Raw genomic sequence first — 18,579 nt, 5'->3', positions numbered from 1 at the left:
GTCAGTGTAATTGAGGACCTGGGAGAAGGGGCTCTGCAAAGCCTTCACGTCTAAAGATGTTCATTTGCATCCTCCTTCCCTCTCTCATCTCCCAGGATAAGCAGAAGCGCTCTTTGCTGACACGGAGTGGAATGACCGCGCCTGCACTCCCTCTTCTCGCCTTGTCTGGGGTCTTCAAGGTTCTGTCTCGCTCGGAAACCCTAAATTCTGCTTGGGGCACTGGTTCCCCGTTAATTACCTTGAAACCACACGTCGCTAATTGCCCTAATTACTCTCGAGCCGTGCCACACCGCCCCCCCGCGGGCCAGGCCGGGCGGCGCAGCGCCCGGGTGCACGGAGCCCGGCGGGTGGATCCGAGCTCCGCCCGGAGGAGCGGCGGGCGGGTCGGCGGCCCCTCTCGGGCTCATCGGCAGACTCCCCGGCCCAGGGCCCGGCCGGAGCTCGCACACCTCGGGCGCCCCGGCGGTGCCTGTTGAATGGGATCGGAGCACCTCTGAGTCCCTCTCCCTTCCCCGGCCGTACAGGGCGCTTCCCGCGTTAGGGAGACGGGGGTCACCTGGGCACCAGGCACCGGCAAGGCCTGCTCCTCCACCCCCCGCCCAGCTACTGGGAGCAGCCGCAGCGTCCCTCCGTTTTATGTTTTCATAAAATCACCGCGTTTTCTTACGTGTTTGTCTCATTCTTCTCCTGTCCCCGCCCCATGTACGTTCTTGGGAGCAGAGACCGGGCCTGTCCCACTCAGCCTCCCAGGACCTACAGCCTGGAGCGGAGGGCGGCGAGCCTTCACTGTGTTAAATAAGTGCACAGACCGGCAAGGGGTGGGCTGGGAGGACCCTCCACGAGGAGGTGGGGGGAGCCACGCGCCCAGAGTCCACCTCGGGGGAAACAAACAAACAAACAAACAAAGAGCTGCTGCGCAGCGGAGGACCGACGGTCGGAGTTCGGCGAAGGGGTTGACACTAAGCTCTCAGCCTCTTTCTCAGACCGCTACCCGGTGCCCACCCGTAGGACGGTGCTCTCGTGGTGACCAAACAGGGCTCACGTGCTTCGCCGGCGGGCGTCGGTGCAGTCCGGCGTCCCTGTGCCCCGCGCCGTGCTGGCCAGGACCAGGTATCCCCCGCCAGCGCCCCAAGGAGGGGCCGGGAGCTGCGGCCCCGGCCAAGCGCAACCCCCAGCGGCGTCACGGTCCGGCAGCGGGCGCCCAGCCCGCTCCTCCCCCCCTCCCGTGCGCTCTTCTGATTGGCTGAGGGCATCCCCCCTGAACGCTGATAGGCTGTGCCGCTCCTCCCTCCGCCCCGGCACGGGCCGCGCGCAGGCAGCAGCCGGGGAAGCCGCTCCAAGTCCCGCAAGCTCCGCTCAGAGCTGCGAGAGGCGCGGATCGCAGGGCCAGGAGCCCGCGGGGCGCGCGGTGTCAGTGGGGCTGGGACTCTGGGGTGGAGCCGAGCCCTGCAAATGGGCGCATGAGGAAGAAGAGCGGGAAAATGGACTGCTATCTGCGCCGCCTCAAACAGGAGCTGGTAAGAGAGGAGCGGGCGCCAGGGCGGGGTGCGCCCCGATGGGTACCTGGCCTCGCCGGACCCCGGGAGCCCGGACGCGCGCGGGAGGAGGAAGGCCGAGGAGGAGAGGGGGGAGGGGACGCGCACTGGCGGGCAGAGGGCAGAGCCTGTCCCGAGGGAAAAGGGCCACGAGGAAACTTGAAGCAAAGATTGTGAGAGCGAGGCCACAGGAACAAGTGAGAGACCGAGCTAACCCAACCCAGACCGAAAGGTTCCAGGGAACCCTGGGCAGAAAAGAGGGCGCGCACCGAGGGCGCACACCGGGACGCGCGCACACGCGGCGGAGTGGGACCTAGACGGCCGCACAGGAGGAGCGGGGCGCGGTGGAGGGGCTGCATGAAAAAGATGTAGGGATTAAGCAAAAAACCAAAAAAACTCATAGACACAGGAAAAGCAAAGAGAGAGAAAGAAAGGGACGCGGGGTGGCCGGCTTCTGGGGTGCCTCTGGGCGATTTGGGGCGCGCGGGGCGCTGGGGAGCGCGCGCGGGGCAGAAGGTCAGCCGGGGACTGGTCGCTCGAGGGGAGCTGGCACTGCCTGGGGCCCCCGACTCTGCCGGGCTTGGCAGAGCCGCCGTGGCTGCGGGGGCCCGCCGGGCCGGCTGTCTGCCCGGGCTTGCCTGCCAGCAGGGAGGGGGCTGGCAGCTGGAACGGCGGGGGAGGGCCCTGCCGGGCGGAGGGAACCGCCTGGCAGGTCGGAGCGGGAGCTGCGGAGGCCCCGCCAGATGTCAGGCCTGGGCTGGGGGCGTGCGGAGGGGCGTGCGGGGCGGGGGTGCTGGGTCGGGGAGAAGGAGCTCAGTGTGGTGGGGGCGGTGGGGTACCCAGGTTGGGGTGGTGGGGAGCCTGCTCCAACTCTGGTTGATTCTCACTGACTTCAGATACCTCCCCCCCCCCCCCACCTGCCACCACCATGTTCCTTCAACCGTCAGAATTTCCACGGACTGTCGGCCAGGCTCTCTTGTGTCCTCGCCTCGGTCTCTTTTTGCCCGTTTAGGGTGTTTCTCTGGGGAGTCGACGACTTGTCAGCCTCACCTTTTCTCTCCTCCTCCTCTTAACTTTCCACAGCCCGGGGCACCCAGGCTTACAACAGCAGACCTGGATCCAGGCAGTGCCAGCCCTGGGCTTGCCATCCCTGGCGTCCTCTCCCCTTCCTCCTGCAAACCCCTCACTCTTCCCGCTGCGGAGGCAGGGCAGCTCTGGGGAGAGGAGCGCGGAGGGCAGGTGTTCTCAGCGATGGCCAGGCTCCCTGTCCGCCCGCTCCAGGGCCTGCCCTCTCAGGTCCGGGCGCTCCTGGTCCTTCCTCCTGAAGTCCTTGTGGGCCAGTCAGAAGGGAAAGTTACCCAGCGAATTCGGTGAGCGACAGAAGAGTCTCCATCCTGTCCCCTCCGACTAGTTTCACATGCTTCCCAAGACAGCTGGGGGCGGCTGGCCCAGCCCACACGTACAGGCCTGACCTTTCCCATGCGTTTGTCCAGCACCAGAGAGGAAGGTCAAGATCATCACAGATACTGTCTGAAGTCCAAGGCCCATGCTGAGAAAAGAATCTAGCAGAATCTTTTTTTTTTTTTTTTGCCTGGAATCTGGGACCATACCACCCACTTCAGGATCTGCCTAAATAGAGGGTTTGTGGGTGTTCCTGGCATGGGCTGGAATTTTAAAATCCTACCGATTTGCATTTTTTATGCACCCTAGGTGGGAGGTAGTGAGGGGAGGAAGGCAGAGCCTGTGGGTGCCAGGAGAATAGGAACGGCAAACAGGCATCTGCACCGAGCTGAGCTCCAGGTCCTGGTTTGCACCGTCTCCTGCCAAGGGCCGGAGCCCCTGGTCCCCAGGAAGAGGAAGGGGAGAGGCTGAAGTTCCCTGCTCCCCGTTAGCTTTCATTTGGCCCTTTGTCTGAGCAGCTTCAGCCTTTGACTCTCTTGGAGAGGAAGCCAAATGCCTGGCCTGGGGCCCAGAATGACACTCAGATGGGAGAGCTAAGCCCCCGCCCCCCCCCCCCCCATGGGGCTCCAGCCCCGCCCCTGTGCCAGCCTGCCCCGGGGAAGGAGACAGAGGAATGACAGGCAGAGCTGTTAGCTTGTCCTTCACTCCCCGACACCTCAGCCCCGTGCTTAGGTTGCTGAGCCAAATCTTAGTGCCTCAGTTTCCCCAATGGGAGTGAAGGAGAAAGCAGAGCTGAGTTGACCCTGGCTCAGCCCTCTGGCTCTTGTAAGGGTGATGAGGGGGTGATTTCAATGCAGTTTGGTTGGAATAGGAGGTGTTGGCTTATTGATCCCCCAGGTCTGCAGTAGGGTGGGAAAAGCATGAAGTTTGTTATGAGTTTGGGGGGGTGTGTGTGCGTGTGTGTGTGTGTTCCTCCCAGCCAGAACCATCCCTGCCACCCAGGAGGACTGGCTTTGCAGTGCGTGCCCAGGAATGGCACTTGTGGAATATCGGTCAAGTTCGACATTTATTCCACGAAATTCCTTTCCAGCAGCATTGGTCCCGCAGACACTGTGGGTTCAACCTGCTGGAAAGGGGAACAGTCAGGGGCTGTGAAGCAGTCTCTGTCCTAGGCCTTCTCGCTCCCCTCCTGCCTCCCGGCCCTGTCCCTGGCCCCGGAAAGCTGGACAAGAGGCGTCTGTTCCTGAAAACCAAAGCAGCAGAGCTTCGCAGTCTCCTGAAGCAGAATATTTGCTCTGTAATGAGTGAGCTCGGGCGGGGGCGGGGGCGGCTGAGGGTTTGGGGATCCTGGCTCCATGTGGTTAATGTCTAGAGAACCGGCCCCTGGGCCCTGCCTGGACAGTACGGCGGGATCGGGTTTCAGGGATGAAATGTGGCAGCGAAGTAGCAGCAGCTGACACACTTCTTCATTAGGACACGGGGTTTGGGGGCTGCAGCTACTCGGCAGGGAACACATCTCTCCCAGCTCCAGCCGCCAACGAGGGGCCCTGCCTGGAGCACAGGCCTTGGGACCAGCTGTTCCTTACACTCCGCTCCCCGAGGCTTCTAACAAAGGGGTAGACACGGCACACGGAGGAAGCAGATGTAAGATGCTCACAGGGCGTTCCTCATGAGTTCAGATCAGTAGAGAGCAAACAAAGTGCACACAGGCTGAGCGATGGGGGCTCGTGAAGTACAGCCAGGCTGGGAAGGCTTCCTGGAGGAGGCGGCGGTTGATGGAGGCCAGCTCTTGGAAGGCCCACCCCAGCTGAGGCCTGGGGAACCAGGAGAGGGACTTCTCTCAGGCTGGAGGCCATCCTAGGACCACGCGGTGTTGCAAGAAGGGAGGCCGCTAGTGGCCACAGTTCAGGAGGTTCTGGCATCTGGAGGAGGACCAGGCCTAAAGGCAACGAAAGGAGGAGAAACGATGGTGACAGAGGAGACACGGCAGGATCAGCCTTCAGCTCTTGGTGCAAAAGAGCACATTTCCTGAGGCAGGTCAACGCGTTTGCAGAGGACCTCACACTGCAGTTCCCTTGATGCGTAGAGCCGGGGCAAAGAGGAGTTTGGACTCTGAGCTCGGCTGGCGTGGCTCAGAGGTTGAGTGTGGACCTGTGAACCAGGAGGTCACGGTTTGATTCCTGGTCAGGGCACATGCCGGGGTTGTGGGCTCCATCCCCAGGGGGGGTCCTGCAGGAGGCAGCCCATCAATGATTCTCTCATCATTTTTGTTTCTCTCTCCCTCTCCTTTCCTCTCTGAAATCAATAAAAATATTTTTTTTAAAAGAAATGGAGGCAGAGGATGGGCTAGAAGGCTATTAGAAGAGTCCGTGCAGGAATGTGAAAGCCTGACCTAGGAAGGAGAAAGGAAGGGAACTTTTTGAGGTCCCTTGGATGCCCGAGGAACTTGATTGACTGGCTGCCGGGGACAGGAGCCGAAGCTGCCGGGGAGAAGGGCCTGGTGAGGCGGAGAGGCCAGCGAAGGGGCGAGATTGGGCTCCTCTGTCTGTCTGCTTCTTGCCGGAGCACACGGCCCCCGGGAGATAGTCCGGATGGGAGAGTGGGCTCATCCATCTCAGACTTCCCCCTTTCTTTCCCGTCCTCCCTCTCTGGTTCTTGGCAAAGTTTCTACTCTACCTTCCTGCTGAGCCCTCCAGCCAAGGGCAGGGGCTGTGAAGGTCCCCATTCACTGGGCTGGAGAATGGGCTGCTTGGCAAAAGCGGGCCTTTTCCCATTTCCGGCCCTGAACCTCTTTGTAGCTTCCAGAGGGGCTGAAAGGCGCTGTGTGGGGAGCCTGGGAGTGAGGGGAACGGGGGGGGGGGGAAGGGGGGGTGGAGACAGGCAGGGCACAGTGCCAGGCCCACGGCTGAGCTGGAGCTGGTGTCAAAGGACCCGGCTGAGCTGGGAGAGGGCGTGAGACGGCTGCTGGAGGCACAGCTGTGGGACCGGTCAGGGGCTAGGAGAGGATGGGAGGGCTGCCGAGGATTCTGATGCCCCCCTTTCCCACCCCCACTCCTCCCACACCACGGTGGGCCCAGCGAGTGCCTGGCAAGGGTGCTGGCCATGGGCAGCTGACGCCACACTCCCCCCTCGAGGGCTGGGGCTCGGAGGTCCAGGATGCTGGGGTCTGGCTTCCCAGCAGCAGCGTCCCCTCTCGCCCAGGGCAGCCAGGCCCTTCCTCCTCTGATGAGTTGGTGGAGAGGCGCCTTCCCTGGCTCTTGGAGTCCCTCCCAGACGTCATGTTCTTCTCTCTGTACGATGGGACTTTGCACGGCCACTGGCCAGCCTGGTTTCTTTTCACAACAATCCCATGAGGCTGAGAAGTCAGGGGTGAGGATGACATGGGGAGCCCTTGAGTAGGGGCCAGGCTGCAGGGCTCGGGTCCGGTCCGGTCCTCCCACGAATACGCAGGAACCTCAGGCAGTAGATCGGCGTCTCCACTGGAAGTGCGCAAGGTGACGTAGGTGATGCTCAGATGAAAAACCTGTTTTAGAGCGGCCATCTGCTCCCGGCAGGTGACATGCATTTCATCTAGGTTCCTATATAAAAGCACTTCCACAAGCCGTAGATATAGGTAAGGTATTAAATACTAGTAAGAGCCTAGGCCATATGCGGATATGGTGAGAATTGTGAGGGGAGTCTTGGGAAGAATGATCTGGAAACACTGAGGGAAAAACTGAACCTCCGAGTGGGGAGGACTCCTGCCACCCCTGCCAGCCTCCCGGATCACCACAGGGTCGGATCTGGCCAGGGAGAGGGGAGGGTGAGGGCCCCTGCCCACGTGGGAAGGGTTATCATTTTATAGGTTCAGAAGCCGAAGCACACAGGGTGGTGCATCTGCCCAGAGTCACGTGGCCGAGCGTCAGCCTGACCCAGGCCAGGCCTCAGACCACAGCCAGTGGCTCTGCACAGACCCAGGAGCGTGCCTGGCGTCCAGCTCTAATGTGGGAGGCGCCCGGGCTGGTTTCAGCCGCAGCGAGAGAGGCTAAAGTTGGACATGAAGACACATTTCAGAAGGAAACACGTGGAGGCTCAGGAGGGGCGGGGTGGGCGGTGGACGGATGCTAGGAGCGTGGGGGGGGGGGGGCGCGTGTGGCCTTTCTCAGAAAGGATTCCCACACCGTCGCTGGGACAGGAGAATGTTCGCAGTAGAGAAGACGAGGCAGCTGTTAGCTCCATTCCCACCCAGACCAAGTGGGGTGTGATGTGGTCCCCGACCCGAGGAAGGGCCTGAGGCCCTGGGAGGCCGGAGTTCCTCTCCGCGGGGATTCCCCGCTGATGATTTCTAGCTCAGGGCCCTTTCTTCCCTCCCACCCCACACGGCTCTCCTCTCCCTCTTCTGGTCCTGGGGCCAGAAACCCCGGGATCGGGATCGAGAAGGTCCCACGCTCTGGACCAGACAGCAGCTTGCCCCTGGCTCTCCCTCCGGGGGTGACATCATCCCCTCGGGGTGGGAAAGGCAGCTGCTCTCAGTCAAGACCCAGCCGCTGCTCCTGCCTCCGTTTCCCACGCTCGGCTTCCTTCTCCCGTTCTCCCCTTCAGTGTCAGCGCTCCGGGCTGGCTGACGAGCCCGCCTGACCATGGGCAGGCGGATGCCAGGGCTCCCCCTTCCCCTCCCCGTCCCGTGTGGGGCGCTGGGAGGACAGGACTAGAGATGTCTCTCCTTGATCAGACCAGGTGGATGAATGGAACCCAGTCATTACTGTGCATTCAGGTCCACTGAGGAAGAATGTTCTGGAAGTTCTCAGGAAGCCTTACGTTAAGATGACAGCCCCAGTTCACCTCCAGGCCACTTAAAATCACGCACTGCCTCACCTGATCCCTCCAAAGCTGTACCCACGAGGCAAGAAGTCTTATTCTCATTTTAAAGAAGGGAGAAATCGAAAAACAGGATTTCAATAACCCGCCCAGACCACACAGCTAGTACCTGGTGGAGGTGGGATTTGAGCCCTGTTCCACGTGTCTCCAAGAGCCCAAGAGCTCAAGCAATACAGGCTGCCCTTTTCCACATGGCTGTCCTGTCGGCTCCTGTGGACGTAAATGCGGCCTCTGTCTTACGGACAGCCCCGAATTCACACATACCCACACGTTCATTCTCCCTGGAAAACCGCACAGATGCCAGCATTATTTCTCAAGGATTTTTCCATACTGGGAGAGATTGAATGGGGTCATTGCATTCCTCCCCTGCCTCCGACCTGGACTGTGTTCAGCCTCGCAGGAGGCTGCAAGCTCAGGCTCCTGGTCTCTTGGGGAAATGAAACCCTGAGATCTGTCCCGACTCTCTCTCCCTGTGCAGTGAGGTGCTATCCGAGGGCAGCAAGCAGTCTGTGGGGATGATTGGGGGTGTTCAGTGGTACTCAGTTGTTTTTTGTTGTTGTGTGTTTTTTTTAATCACCCAAGGAGTGAGGATACATTTCCCATTGATTTTGAGGGAAACATCGATGTGAGACACATCCATTAGTTGCCTCCCACAAGTGCCCCAACTGGGGGCGGGGATGGAACCTGCAACCCAGGTACGTGCCCTGGACAGGAAATCGAACCCGAGACCCTCCAGTGCGGAGGCTGATGCTCTAACCCCCGAGCCACGCTGGCTGGGCAGTGTGGTATGATGGAGCAAGTGCAGGGTGCTAGTGGGGTTCTGGGCAGACATAACGAGACCCAGTCCCTCCTTCAATCTGTAGATGCACAATAAACGCTGCCTGAGTGACAGAGGAGCTGGGGGGGGGGGCGGGGGCAGGAGCAGAGGGGCCACAGGGAAGGGCATTTACTAGTAAGTGTCTCAGAAGAGGACAGGCACTCTGGCGGCCAGAAGGCTTTGGAGGAGGCTTCTGCATTTCAGATGGGAAGGCGGACGTGAGACATCTGGGGACAGGAACAGGCGTTCAGTGGGAAGGGCGAAAACGACCCCGAGGCTCTGGGTCGGGGTGAGGGGAGAGTGGCATGGGGGGTGGAAGGGGGCAGGAATCGGGAGTCAGAGGAGCAGTTAGCCGGGAAGGGACCAGGGAGGCTGAGGATGAGGGCTTTGCTTTGGGTCTCCCCAGCTGAGGAAGGGGCCGGGGAGGTGGTAGCCAAAGAGGCCAGAGCGAGGGGCCCCAGGAAGCCAGCCGCCCCCGAGGCCACTCGGAAGGCACGGGCTGGCCCAGGCCGTTGGCTGTCAGCGCCCGGCCGTGTGGGGGAGGTGCTGAGTGTGGCCATGCCCTGCTCAGCAAAGGCTTCTTTCTTTGCCCCCAGAACAGTCAACCCTGCACTGCCCTTAGTGGGGCTGGCTCGGGAGATCCTGCCCCTGGGCCCCCACACCCCCAGGGCCGGGTTGGCAGGGGTGGGGTTGACCCTGAAGCCTGAGAGGGTCAGCTGCCCCTGCAGCCCTGCAGAGCCTCTGCTGTCCTCCCGTCTCCCGCCCCCACCCCCACCCCCACCCCGTGGGCTGAGCTGTGTGCATTAGGACCAGGCTGGGAGGTAAAATGATCCCCACGGGTCTCTGGGGGCTTAGGGAGCAGATGGCCCCGCACAGGAGGGCTGCTGCTGGTAACCTGAGCGGAGCTGGCGGGACCCAGGCAGCTTGGGCCCGGGGACAGAACCTCATGAATGTTATCAGACCAAGCATCCCTTGCCCAGCCTCCAAACTCGGCCCTCGCCCAAGTCAATCCCTCAGCCCCTTCCAGCTGGCACCTGGGACTCGGGCCTTAGACACCCACAAAGGGGCTGGGGAACTGGACCCCTGTGTCCCCACTCTTGGCCCAGTGGGCCAAGAAGGCAGGAAGGGCACCAGAGCCGAGCGCCAGAGCAGCTGGGAGAGGACAGGTGTTCAGGAGAAGGACCGGGAAGAGCCGGGCGAGGGGTTCCGCAAACAGGAGCTTCCTGGCCTCCTGACCTCCGTCCTGGCAGCCAGATGTGCACAGCAGTGAACGGAAACCCCAGCCGACCGCTTCTCACAGGGAGTGAGCTCCTCTTCCCCCATGGGGCACGGGGCACGGGGCACGGGCAGCCTTCGAGCCCAGCGCCACCGCTACCGTCTTGAGAGTGCTGGGTGGTGAGGACTAGGGCGTGTGGACAGAGCTGTGCTGTGTCTGAGTCCAGCCTGTGCGCTGTGACCTCAGGCGGTTACTTCACCCACCGTGGATAACTCATTTGTTCAGCTGAGAACAATGATATGTAGAGATGAAGGGCGATGATGCTTGGAGCGTCCTCAGCACATTCCTGTGGCATAGTTCATACTCACAAAGCGTCATTGTCCTTGTCGTCGTCATCTGGGGGCTCAGAGGCAGGGGCACAGACACAGGAAGGACCACAGCTGTGCGCCCCCCACCCTGATCTCAGCTCCCCTCTTACTATGTAATCTTGAGCAAGTTACTTACGTGCCTCAGTTTCCTCATCTGTAGGATGGGGACAACACTAGTCACTCCCTCACGGAGTAGTCGGGGAGCTTAAATATAGGTTCATTTGTACGCAGGCATCTATGCATACACCCACGGGGTGGAGAGCAGCGCCCGCCACAGAGCTGCTGGAATGTTATCCTTTATGCAGCCACCCTGGTGTTAAAGGTCCTCCTCCCCAGCTCTGGCCTGCTCTGGGCTAGGTTGTACAGACGGGGTCACTGGCGGCTGGAATGACACTGGAGGTGTGTGTTGGGGGAGGGGGTCCAGGTTCAGGGCCAATGAGGGGCAGCTCTCCCCCCAAGCCCCCACAGCTCACTGGCTGGCTCTCTCTGTCTCCACAGATGTCCATGAAGGAGGTGGGCGACGGGCTGCAGGATCAGATGAACTGCATGATGGGGGCGCTGCAGGAACTGAAGCTCCTCCAGGTGCAGACAGCCCTGGAACAGCTGGACATCTCTGGGGGGGCTCCTGCCCCAGGCTGCCCTGCAAGCCCCCGGACACGGCTGGAGCCCCCTCAGTGGGAGGGTGGCAGAGGTCCCGCCAGGCCTGCTGGCCCCTCCCCCTCCAGCCAAGCTTCTCATGGGAGCAGCGCCAGTTGCCCGTCGCACAGGAGTGTGTGGGGTGGGGAGCCAGCACTCGGACCCAGGACCCAGCCGCCAGAGTTCCAAGGCTGTGCCGAGCAGAGGCCGGAGCTGGTGGAGCCGGATGACTGGACCTCCACCTTGATGTCCCGGGGCCGGAATCGCCAGCCTCTGGTGATGGGGGACAACGTGTTTGCGGACCTGGTGGGCAACTGGCTGGACTTGCCGGAACTGGAGAAGGGCGGGGAGAAGGGGGAGCCCAGGGAGGCGGGGGAGCCCCAGGGAGAGAGGGGCCAGCCCCGGGAGCTGGGCCGCAGGTTCGCCCTGACCGCCAACATCTTCCGGAAATTCCTGCGGAGCGTACGGCCTGACCGCGACCGGCTGCTGAAGGAGAAGCCAGGCTGGGTGACCCCCTCGGCCTCAGAGCCCCGAGCCGGACGCTCGCAGAGAATCAAGAAGCGGGGCCATCCCAAGGGTCCGGGGCACCTGCCCTTCCCGGGCGCAGGGGAGCCCAGGCGAGGGGAGGGCACCTCCACGGGCTGCCCCAAGGCCCTGGAAGCCGCGCCCTCCGGCTTTGATATTAACACTGCTGTTTGGGTCTGAATCCCGATGCAGAAAGCGGACTGAACCCTGAACCCTGCGGGGGCCTGGGAGGAGGCAGCGGCTGGCGTGGCTTTCAAAAACCCAAATCCAGGTTCCTTTTCTCCAGAAAGGAGGGGAGGCCAGGCGGCCTGTGGTGGGAGAGGCGGTGACGGCTATCTGGTAGGGGAGGCGGGTGTGTGTGTGTGTGTGTTGCTCATTCTGGGCTGGAGGGGGTGAAGGGGGAAAACAAAATCCTTCTGACCTTCCTCACTGCCCCCAAAGACCCCAGTTGAACATTCTACAGGGACTAGGGCACCAGGGCCTCAGGTTCCTCAGAGAAGCCCCCAATAAAGACCTCATCTCTCATGTCCCCATAACTGTTTGCTTCCCTGGCAAACCACTGCTCCTGGCACAGGTATTAACCCTGAGCCTCCTGGGAGTGGGGGCAGCAGAGACAAACCCCCACCCCTCCTGCGCCTGCTGCCTTGAGATGTCAGCTGGCACCGGATCTGAAATGGCTAGGTAAGCAGTGCAGGCATAAGGAATACTGGGGGAAGCCCTTGTCTTTCCAAATCACAGGAAAGGGAATACTTGCAGCACCTAGAGGCACTGGGAAGCCTTTTTCACACCCATTATCCCCTGTGCAAGTGAGCAAGTAGGCAGCTATCTCCCCCACCGCCCACAGGAGGCGCTACCTGTCCTAGGACACACCGGCGGGGCCCAGACCAGGGCTGATGGAGAGCAGCTGGGCCCTGGAGTCACACCGCGCTCCCCCAACACCCTGTCTCAAGCCTTGCACCCCCACCAGGGCGTGTACACTCTCCAGCGAGGCCATGTGAGCCCAGATGGTACAAACACTTCCAAATCCCTAGCTCCATCTCTGGCCTCTTCCCACCTGACCCAGAACCATCCTGGGGGGAAGGGAGGGCCCTGGGCAGCAGCTCAGCTTCTGCAGCCGTGGTGGTGGCACGTGGCCCAAGAGCAATGCCACCCCAGCCACCCCTTGGAAGCCACCAGCCCGCCTACTCTGGCCCAGAAAGCCTGCTGGCTGGGAACTGACAATGCAGGTCCCTGTTAGGGCCCAGCCAGCCTGGGAGGGCACACTCTCCCCCCCACCCCCCTCCAGCCTCATCTGCCTGATGGGAGGTGACAGCTGCAATTAGAGGCAAGAGGCCTTCTTGCCCTCAGAGCATTAATAGCAAATTGGAGAAGAAAAACAAGAAAGGCTCTTGGCCATCCCATCCCGGGCCCCCAGGGAGGAGATGGGGGGAGGCTTACAGTGAGCAGCTCCATAGGGCCGGTTAGGGTCACTCCCAGATTCCCACACAATCAGATGGTAGGTGTGTAGTTCTGGATGGCGGAAGCTACAAGAGGAAAGGCCCAGATTGGTGGGTGGCGGTGTTTTTTTGAGAGCCCCCTATTTGCAGGCAGCACGCACATCTTTCAAACTTGGGGATGCCTCTAAAAGGTACTGTCATCCTCTGAGCAAATGGAAGAAGCAGGACTGGAAGCAGAGGGTCGTCTGGCTCTGAGACCGACTCTTCCGCTCTCTCGGGCGTTGGCCAACGCGGCTCGCCCGGCCTGGAGGAGCTGCCCTGTCGGCCTGAGGAAGAGACCTACCTGGTTCAGCTGTCCCTACCCCAGCCCCCTGCTCCCAGGTCTCCCCCAGGACTCGGGGGTGTTTCGGCCCCGAGGGAAGGCCCACAGACTGGACTGCCTTTGGTGGTGTGTGTTGGTCCAAAGATTCCACCTACGGGTTCCCTGAATCCCGAGAGAAGCCATCCAGCAAATGCCTCAAGAAGGCACCAGATCCGAGTCAGGAGCAACTACAGGAAAGCGAGTCACCTCTCCGCCATTCACAGGTGACTCCTGTTCTGTGGACCAGTCACAGCGATTCAGACCAAACCGTGTGAGCGCCTCCCACTGCCAGGCACTGCGACAGAAACTAAGAGCGAGCAATGGAAAGGCCCCAGGTCCTGATCAGAGGGGAGAAACAACACGAACCCACCGGGGAGCGAGGATTCAAGGGAAACAACACCCCTTTTAACTTGGGGGGGGGGGGGACGGACGGACAAACCAACCGGGAGTGCCGTCCGCTGCGACATCACAGGAGTCGCACCAGCATCTTCAGGTATTTCCTCCCCACCACACCCTGGAAGCGGCTGCTGTGACTCGCTTCACAGGGAGAGGCTCGGAGATGGGAAATGGCCAGGGTCTCAGCGGCAGAGCTGAGACTGGAACAGGTCCAGCCTGAAACAGTCCAGCCCTGTGCTCCTCACACTTCCCACAAGCTGCCACCTCTGCCCCGAAGCCAAGCCAAAACCCGTCCTCTCAGGACCCAGGCCTGGAGGTAACAGAACGCTGACTTGGGTGGGAAATCTGCCCAGGTCTTGACAGGGCTATGTGATGCCTCCTTGCTATGTTAGGCTTTGCTAATGAAAGCTTATGGCCATTCGTTCACCCCCCATGTTTCCTTCTCCCTCCCCTTGTGGGCTCCTGCAGGGACTGCGACCAGGATGGAGACCATGTTAAGGAGGCTGAGGGAGGAAGGCGCTGGGAATGCCGGGGGCCTGTGATGAGGACAGCGGGCTGGCTGGGCTGGCGTGGGGAGCTGTGGGTAGTGGGGGAAGTAGTAGAAGCACACAGTGAGAAACTGACAGCTTAATTCTGCCCCTGGGGCTCATTTTATGGTTAATCAGGACATGCAAATAGGCTGGAAGCTCGTTTCATATTCTCCCTGGCCCGGGCCCTGCCTCACACCTGGCCTGCTTCCCTGGCAGGTACTGAGCCCCCCCGATTGGCTCAGGCATCTGCTCAGGGTCCCACTTGCTTCTTTGTGGCCCTGTGGCCAGTCTGTGCCTATCCTGTCCCCTGACCATAAGCAAGAGCTGGAAGAGGAAGGGCCTGCCCCCTCCTGCCCTTCTCTTTCCAACCCTTCACACCTGCCCTCAAGCACTTCCCCTGCACCCACCCTTCAGATTGAGATCTGAACCCCCACTTGCCCTGAGGAAGAGACCTACCTGGTTCAGCTGTCTCCACCCCAGCCCCCTGCTCCCCAGAGCCCTGTCTGGGGGCTCTGTCTCCCCAAGTGACATTTCCTATAGGGCCCCATAAAAGCCAGAGCACAGCCTGTCCCTCTGGAGAGCAGGGGCCATGTCCCCAGGTGACTTCCCACCAGGGCACTTAAGGCCGTTCTGCTGGTGCCAGGGCATGAGTGCTGGGCCTGGAGGCGGACACACAGGACGAGGCCCCTTCATCATTGCAGAGCCTGAGCATGTTGCTGGGCCTCTGGGAGCCTCTTCCTTTCACTGGAGGAACAGGGACCAAGCAGGGCTGCGTGAGACTGAAAGGACAAAATGTACCTAAGGGTCAAGCACACCGTCTATACACTGAGCAGAATATATGGGACTCCCTGACCTTCAGTTCCGGCACTAACCGCAGGACGCGATACAAAAATGCTTAAAAAAAAAAGCTTTCTCGGAGCCTTGTTAAAAATGCATACTGGCCCTGTGACCTCACCGGATGTAGCCAGGATCAGAAGACAATAGGTGTGACATGTTTTTGTAGAGTGCAAAAACATTACCCAGAGGGCTGCTGTTTGCCAGTTTACTGTTTTCCATGGAAGGATGGTGTGTGTGTTGGGGGTGGGGTGGGGTGTGGTGGGGGGGGCAGCAGCATGGGCTGCACTCAGAAGTGGGGCTTGAGGAGCCCACTGTCTGAGACTGTGCTCTGGGGAACACCGCACCCCTTCCGCTCCCCAGCTCTCCTGCATGGTCAGCCCTCGGGGCCCTCACGTTCTTGGCAAGGACTAGAGTTCAATGAGCCAAGTCCTGATGGTCTGGAGAAGAGTCAGGCCCCTGCTCTAAAGCCTTGGTGGCTGGAGTCTCTCCCTCCCCAACCCCAGCCACTGGGGACTAACGGCTGAAGGAGACAGTGGCTGCCCTCCTCGAATCCACTCCATGGACGGGATGCAAGGCATGGTGGAGGGAGGCGAGGCGTCTGTGAAGCCTGCCCCTCTTGGAGGGCTCAGGGTCCAGGCTGTGTTGCCAGAGGAAGGGCAATGGACTAGTAGGGCCTAGAAGATCCTGGGCTAACCCTGACCCTAACCCTAAAGAGCTGGGGCCAGACCTGACTGCAGTCACCCCCTCGGCACTATTATTAGATGCCCTCGCCTCTCTTTTGCCTCCTCTAGCCAATCCTTAAGGCACCAGGATGATGAAACCTCTCATCCAGATTCCCTCTGTTCCTGCCCCTGTCACAGTGCCCTCAATCAGTCCTGACACACCCCTCCACCCACCACCTCCAGGCCTAGAAACACACCCCAATTCTGGCACAAACACACACATGCACGCCCAGGCACCACAATGAACTCAGCCTTGCCAAGGTCCCGAAACCCTGGGCCCTGGGTGGGGAAGGCAGTGGGGTCCCTGACTCTAGCTCTCAGGCCAGATGCCACTGGCCCTGGATTCCACACCACAGAAGCCATTCCCCTTCCATATGCCCCTCTGAGCACGTCTGCCCTGGTCCAGGGACACAGGACTCACTGCCAAAGACAATCGCCTGATGCTCTGTGCCTTCGCCCTCTCCCAGCCATGACCCAGCCCTGGGTGGTCCCCTGTCTGGGTGGCCCTTCTGCCCTCCCCCCTCATAGAAGCCCCACGTTTCCTCCTGGCACAGCAGATGCCCACCCCAGCTTGCGGCTGCCCGCCTCTGGGGCCGTTGCTATGGTGGGGGAAGGTGACCCCATCCCAGGGAAGAATCAGGTTTTGTTTTCTTGTTTCCCGCTCTGCACATGTTACTCCCCCTCCTCCCGCGCCTCCCTCAGCCCCTTCCTCGTCTGCTCTCCCCACTGGGAGGCTGGAGCCCGCAGCTGCAAGGAAGTGCCGCCTGGGGTCTGCGGGGACAGAGGAAGTGAAGGAACAGAGAGTCTGTGACCTCATTGTCCTCACTGCCTGCTTCCCGGGGACCCTGGAGTTCCCAGCCCTGCCCACTCAGACCCAGGGAGCTCAGCCTTATTTCTGGGCCCTTCTCACTCCCACTTGCCCTCCAGGAGAGGCGCTACTTGGTGGCGGCCCCAGCCTGGGGTTTCTGTGCCTCTGGGACTTTCCCCCACCTCAGACCGGCTGGCTTTTCACCTGTCACTCCCCTGGGAGCCCTCCGGAGGCCTTGTGTGTGCCTGTCCCCCAACCAAAGGACTCAGACTGTCCCTCGTGAGGTGTGCGTGTTTATCTTCCTGGACTGAGGGCCTCCAGGGCAGTGACTGCTCACTCCTTACTGGTATCAGCAGCCCCCAGCCCTAGGCCAACGATGGCGACCCTATGACAGCGTGTCAGAGGTGACACGCGAACTCATTTTTTGGTTGATTTTTCTTTGTTAAATGGCATTTAAATACATAAAATAAATATCAAAAATATAAGTCTTTGTTTTACTGTGGTTGCAAATATCAAAAAATTTCTATATGTGACACAGCACCAGAGTTAAGTTAGGGTTTTCAAAATGCTGGCACGCCGAGCTCAAAAGGTTCGCCATCACTGCCCTAGGCTGTCACCAGACCTCCACTCCTCAGCCCTGGACTGAGCCTGCCCCCCCCCGCCCCCCCCCCCCCCCGTGAGACCAGCAGCCAAGTGGACCTCAGTTCCCATCCTGGAGGGCATCACCGTGGTCCCAGCCCCCGAATCCTCTCCCTTTCGTCACCCTTCCCCCCCCCCCCCCCCCCCCCCCCGCCCTGGCTCTGCTCCTAGTTCTTTTTGGCATCGTCTGGCCTGGACTTGCGCTGCCCTAGCTTTTTTCCTCGGCGCTGCTAGGGCTCCCCACCCGTCCCGGGGACACTGAGTCTGCCGCTTCTCCCTCCCCCATTGTGGAGGGCCAGGGCGGGGCAATGCGGAAGGAAGCAGAGAGTTGGGTGTTCAGCGCCTTCTCTACCCCCAGCCGCACTCCTGGCCACACGCCAGGCATTGTCTCCAGGGTCTGGGGGGCCAGCAAGGCACCAGGCGGGCATCACTTGGGTGGGAAAGGGGAAGGTGTCAGCAAAACAAAACAAAACAAAAACCCACAAAACACCCCAAACCAAAAACAGAGGTTCTTACAAACAGGACAAGTGTAGCAACTAAAATTGCTCCACAGACTCAGCTTCCCAGCCAGAGGTACAAGGGCTGATAACTTCCTGCCGAGCCTCCTCGCAGCCTCCCTCCACCACAGCAGCCTGGGGGCAGCCTGGGAGCCAGCTCAGTATTGTGAGCACTGGCCAGACTGACTCAAGCAGGTGTTAGGATCCTGACCCGAGTTCTGAGCATCTGTTCAGAGAAGTCCATTTATATCCCAGAAAATAGCGGGCGAGGCTCTCCATCAGTGGTCCCAGGGCCCAAGGAATTCCAAAACATGGCCTTGGCTTCAGGACCCTGCTGGGAGGGTAGGGATCAAATGTCTCCTTTCATCTTCTCCATTAAATGTATCCGCTCCCAGGATAGGCTGGCGGGCCCAACGCTGTCACAGTTCTAAGCCCTCCTTTCCAAATGGGGAAGACTGCATGCTTAGCATCCCCCCAGCCTGGTGGCTCTTCACACTCCCCAACCCACCCAACCAGAGACAGCAGTGGTGGGAAGGGTAAGGTGGCTTGGGGTGGGGGTGGGGGAGGGGGGCGACTGACCATGTGGCTTCCCTCTCACCCTGAAGGGAAGGCCTGGATGGTGGGAGCTTGGCGGGAGCGCTGGCATCTACCCAATAGGGGTGGATTTCGGAAAGACCCCATTCCCGGCCTTCTCACTCAATGGGTAGATCCCCTGGGAAGGGTCTGAGGGGCTGCTGCCTCCTGCTGTGAAGTAACAGCTGAGAGAAGAAAACACGGGAGGGTGTGAACATGTACTGCATGCCCAGGAGGGCAGCAGCATCATGCCAGGTGAGGAGAGGATTAGGGACCAAAGAAAGACTTGTCTCTTCAACCCTAACATCTCTGAGCACCAAAGTACTAATGCTGGTTCCCTTCTAAACGGGGCTTGCATTCAGGAATGGTCACAACCACATGCCTTGGAGATCATTAAAGGGGGAAACTGAAATGAGAAATGAAGA

General features: G+C 60.5%; 1 protein-coding gene across 2 annotated transcripts; it reads left to right on the top strand.

The window, feature by feature from the left end:
- Window positions 1-1,364: 1,364 nt before the first annotated feature.
- INKA2 (inka box actin regulator 2) lies at window positions 1,365-16,930 on the top strand. 2 transcript variants are annotated; one of them, XM_081112434.1, is made up of 3 exons: window positions 1,465-1,517; window positions 2,619-2,905; window positions 10,693-16,930. In XM_081112434.1, exon 3 carries the CDS (start codon window positions 10,693-10,695, stop codon window positions 11,533-11,535), a length of 843 nt encoding a protein of 280 aa, XP_080968560.1. In that variant the 5' UTR covers window positions 1,465-1,517; window positions 2,619-2,905; the 3' UTR covers window positions 11,536-16,930. The 2 variants fall into 2 exon arrangements, with proteins under 2 accessions (XP_080968559.1, XP_080968560.1); XM_081112433.1 differs by lacking the exon at window positions 2,619-2,905 and having other exon boundaries at window positions 1,365-1,517.
- The last annotated feature ends 1,649 nt before the right edge of the window (window positions 16,931-18,579 follow it).

This window comes from Myotis nattereri, assembly GCF_964212035.1.
Source record: "Myotis nattereri genome assembly, chromosome: 18".
NCBI lineage: Eukaryota > Metazoa > Chordata > Mammalia > Chiroptera > Vespertilionidae > Myotis > Myotis nattereri.
Note: the sequence above shows the minus strand (reverse complement) of the source record. Positions and strands in the feature narration are given on the sequence as shown.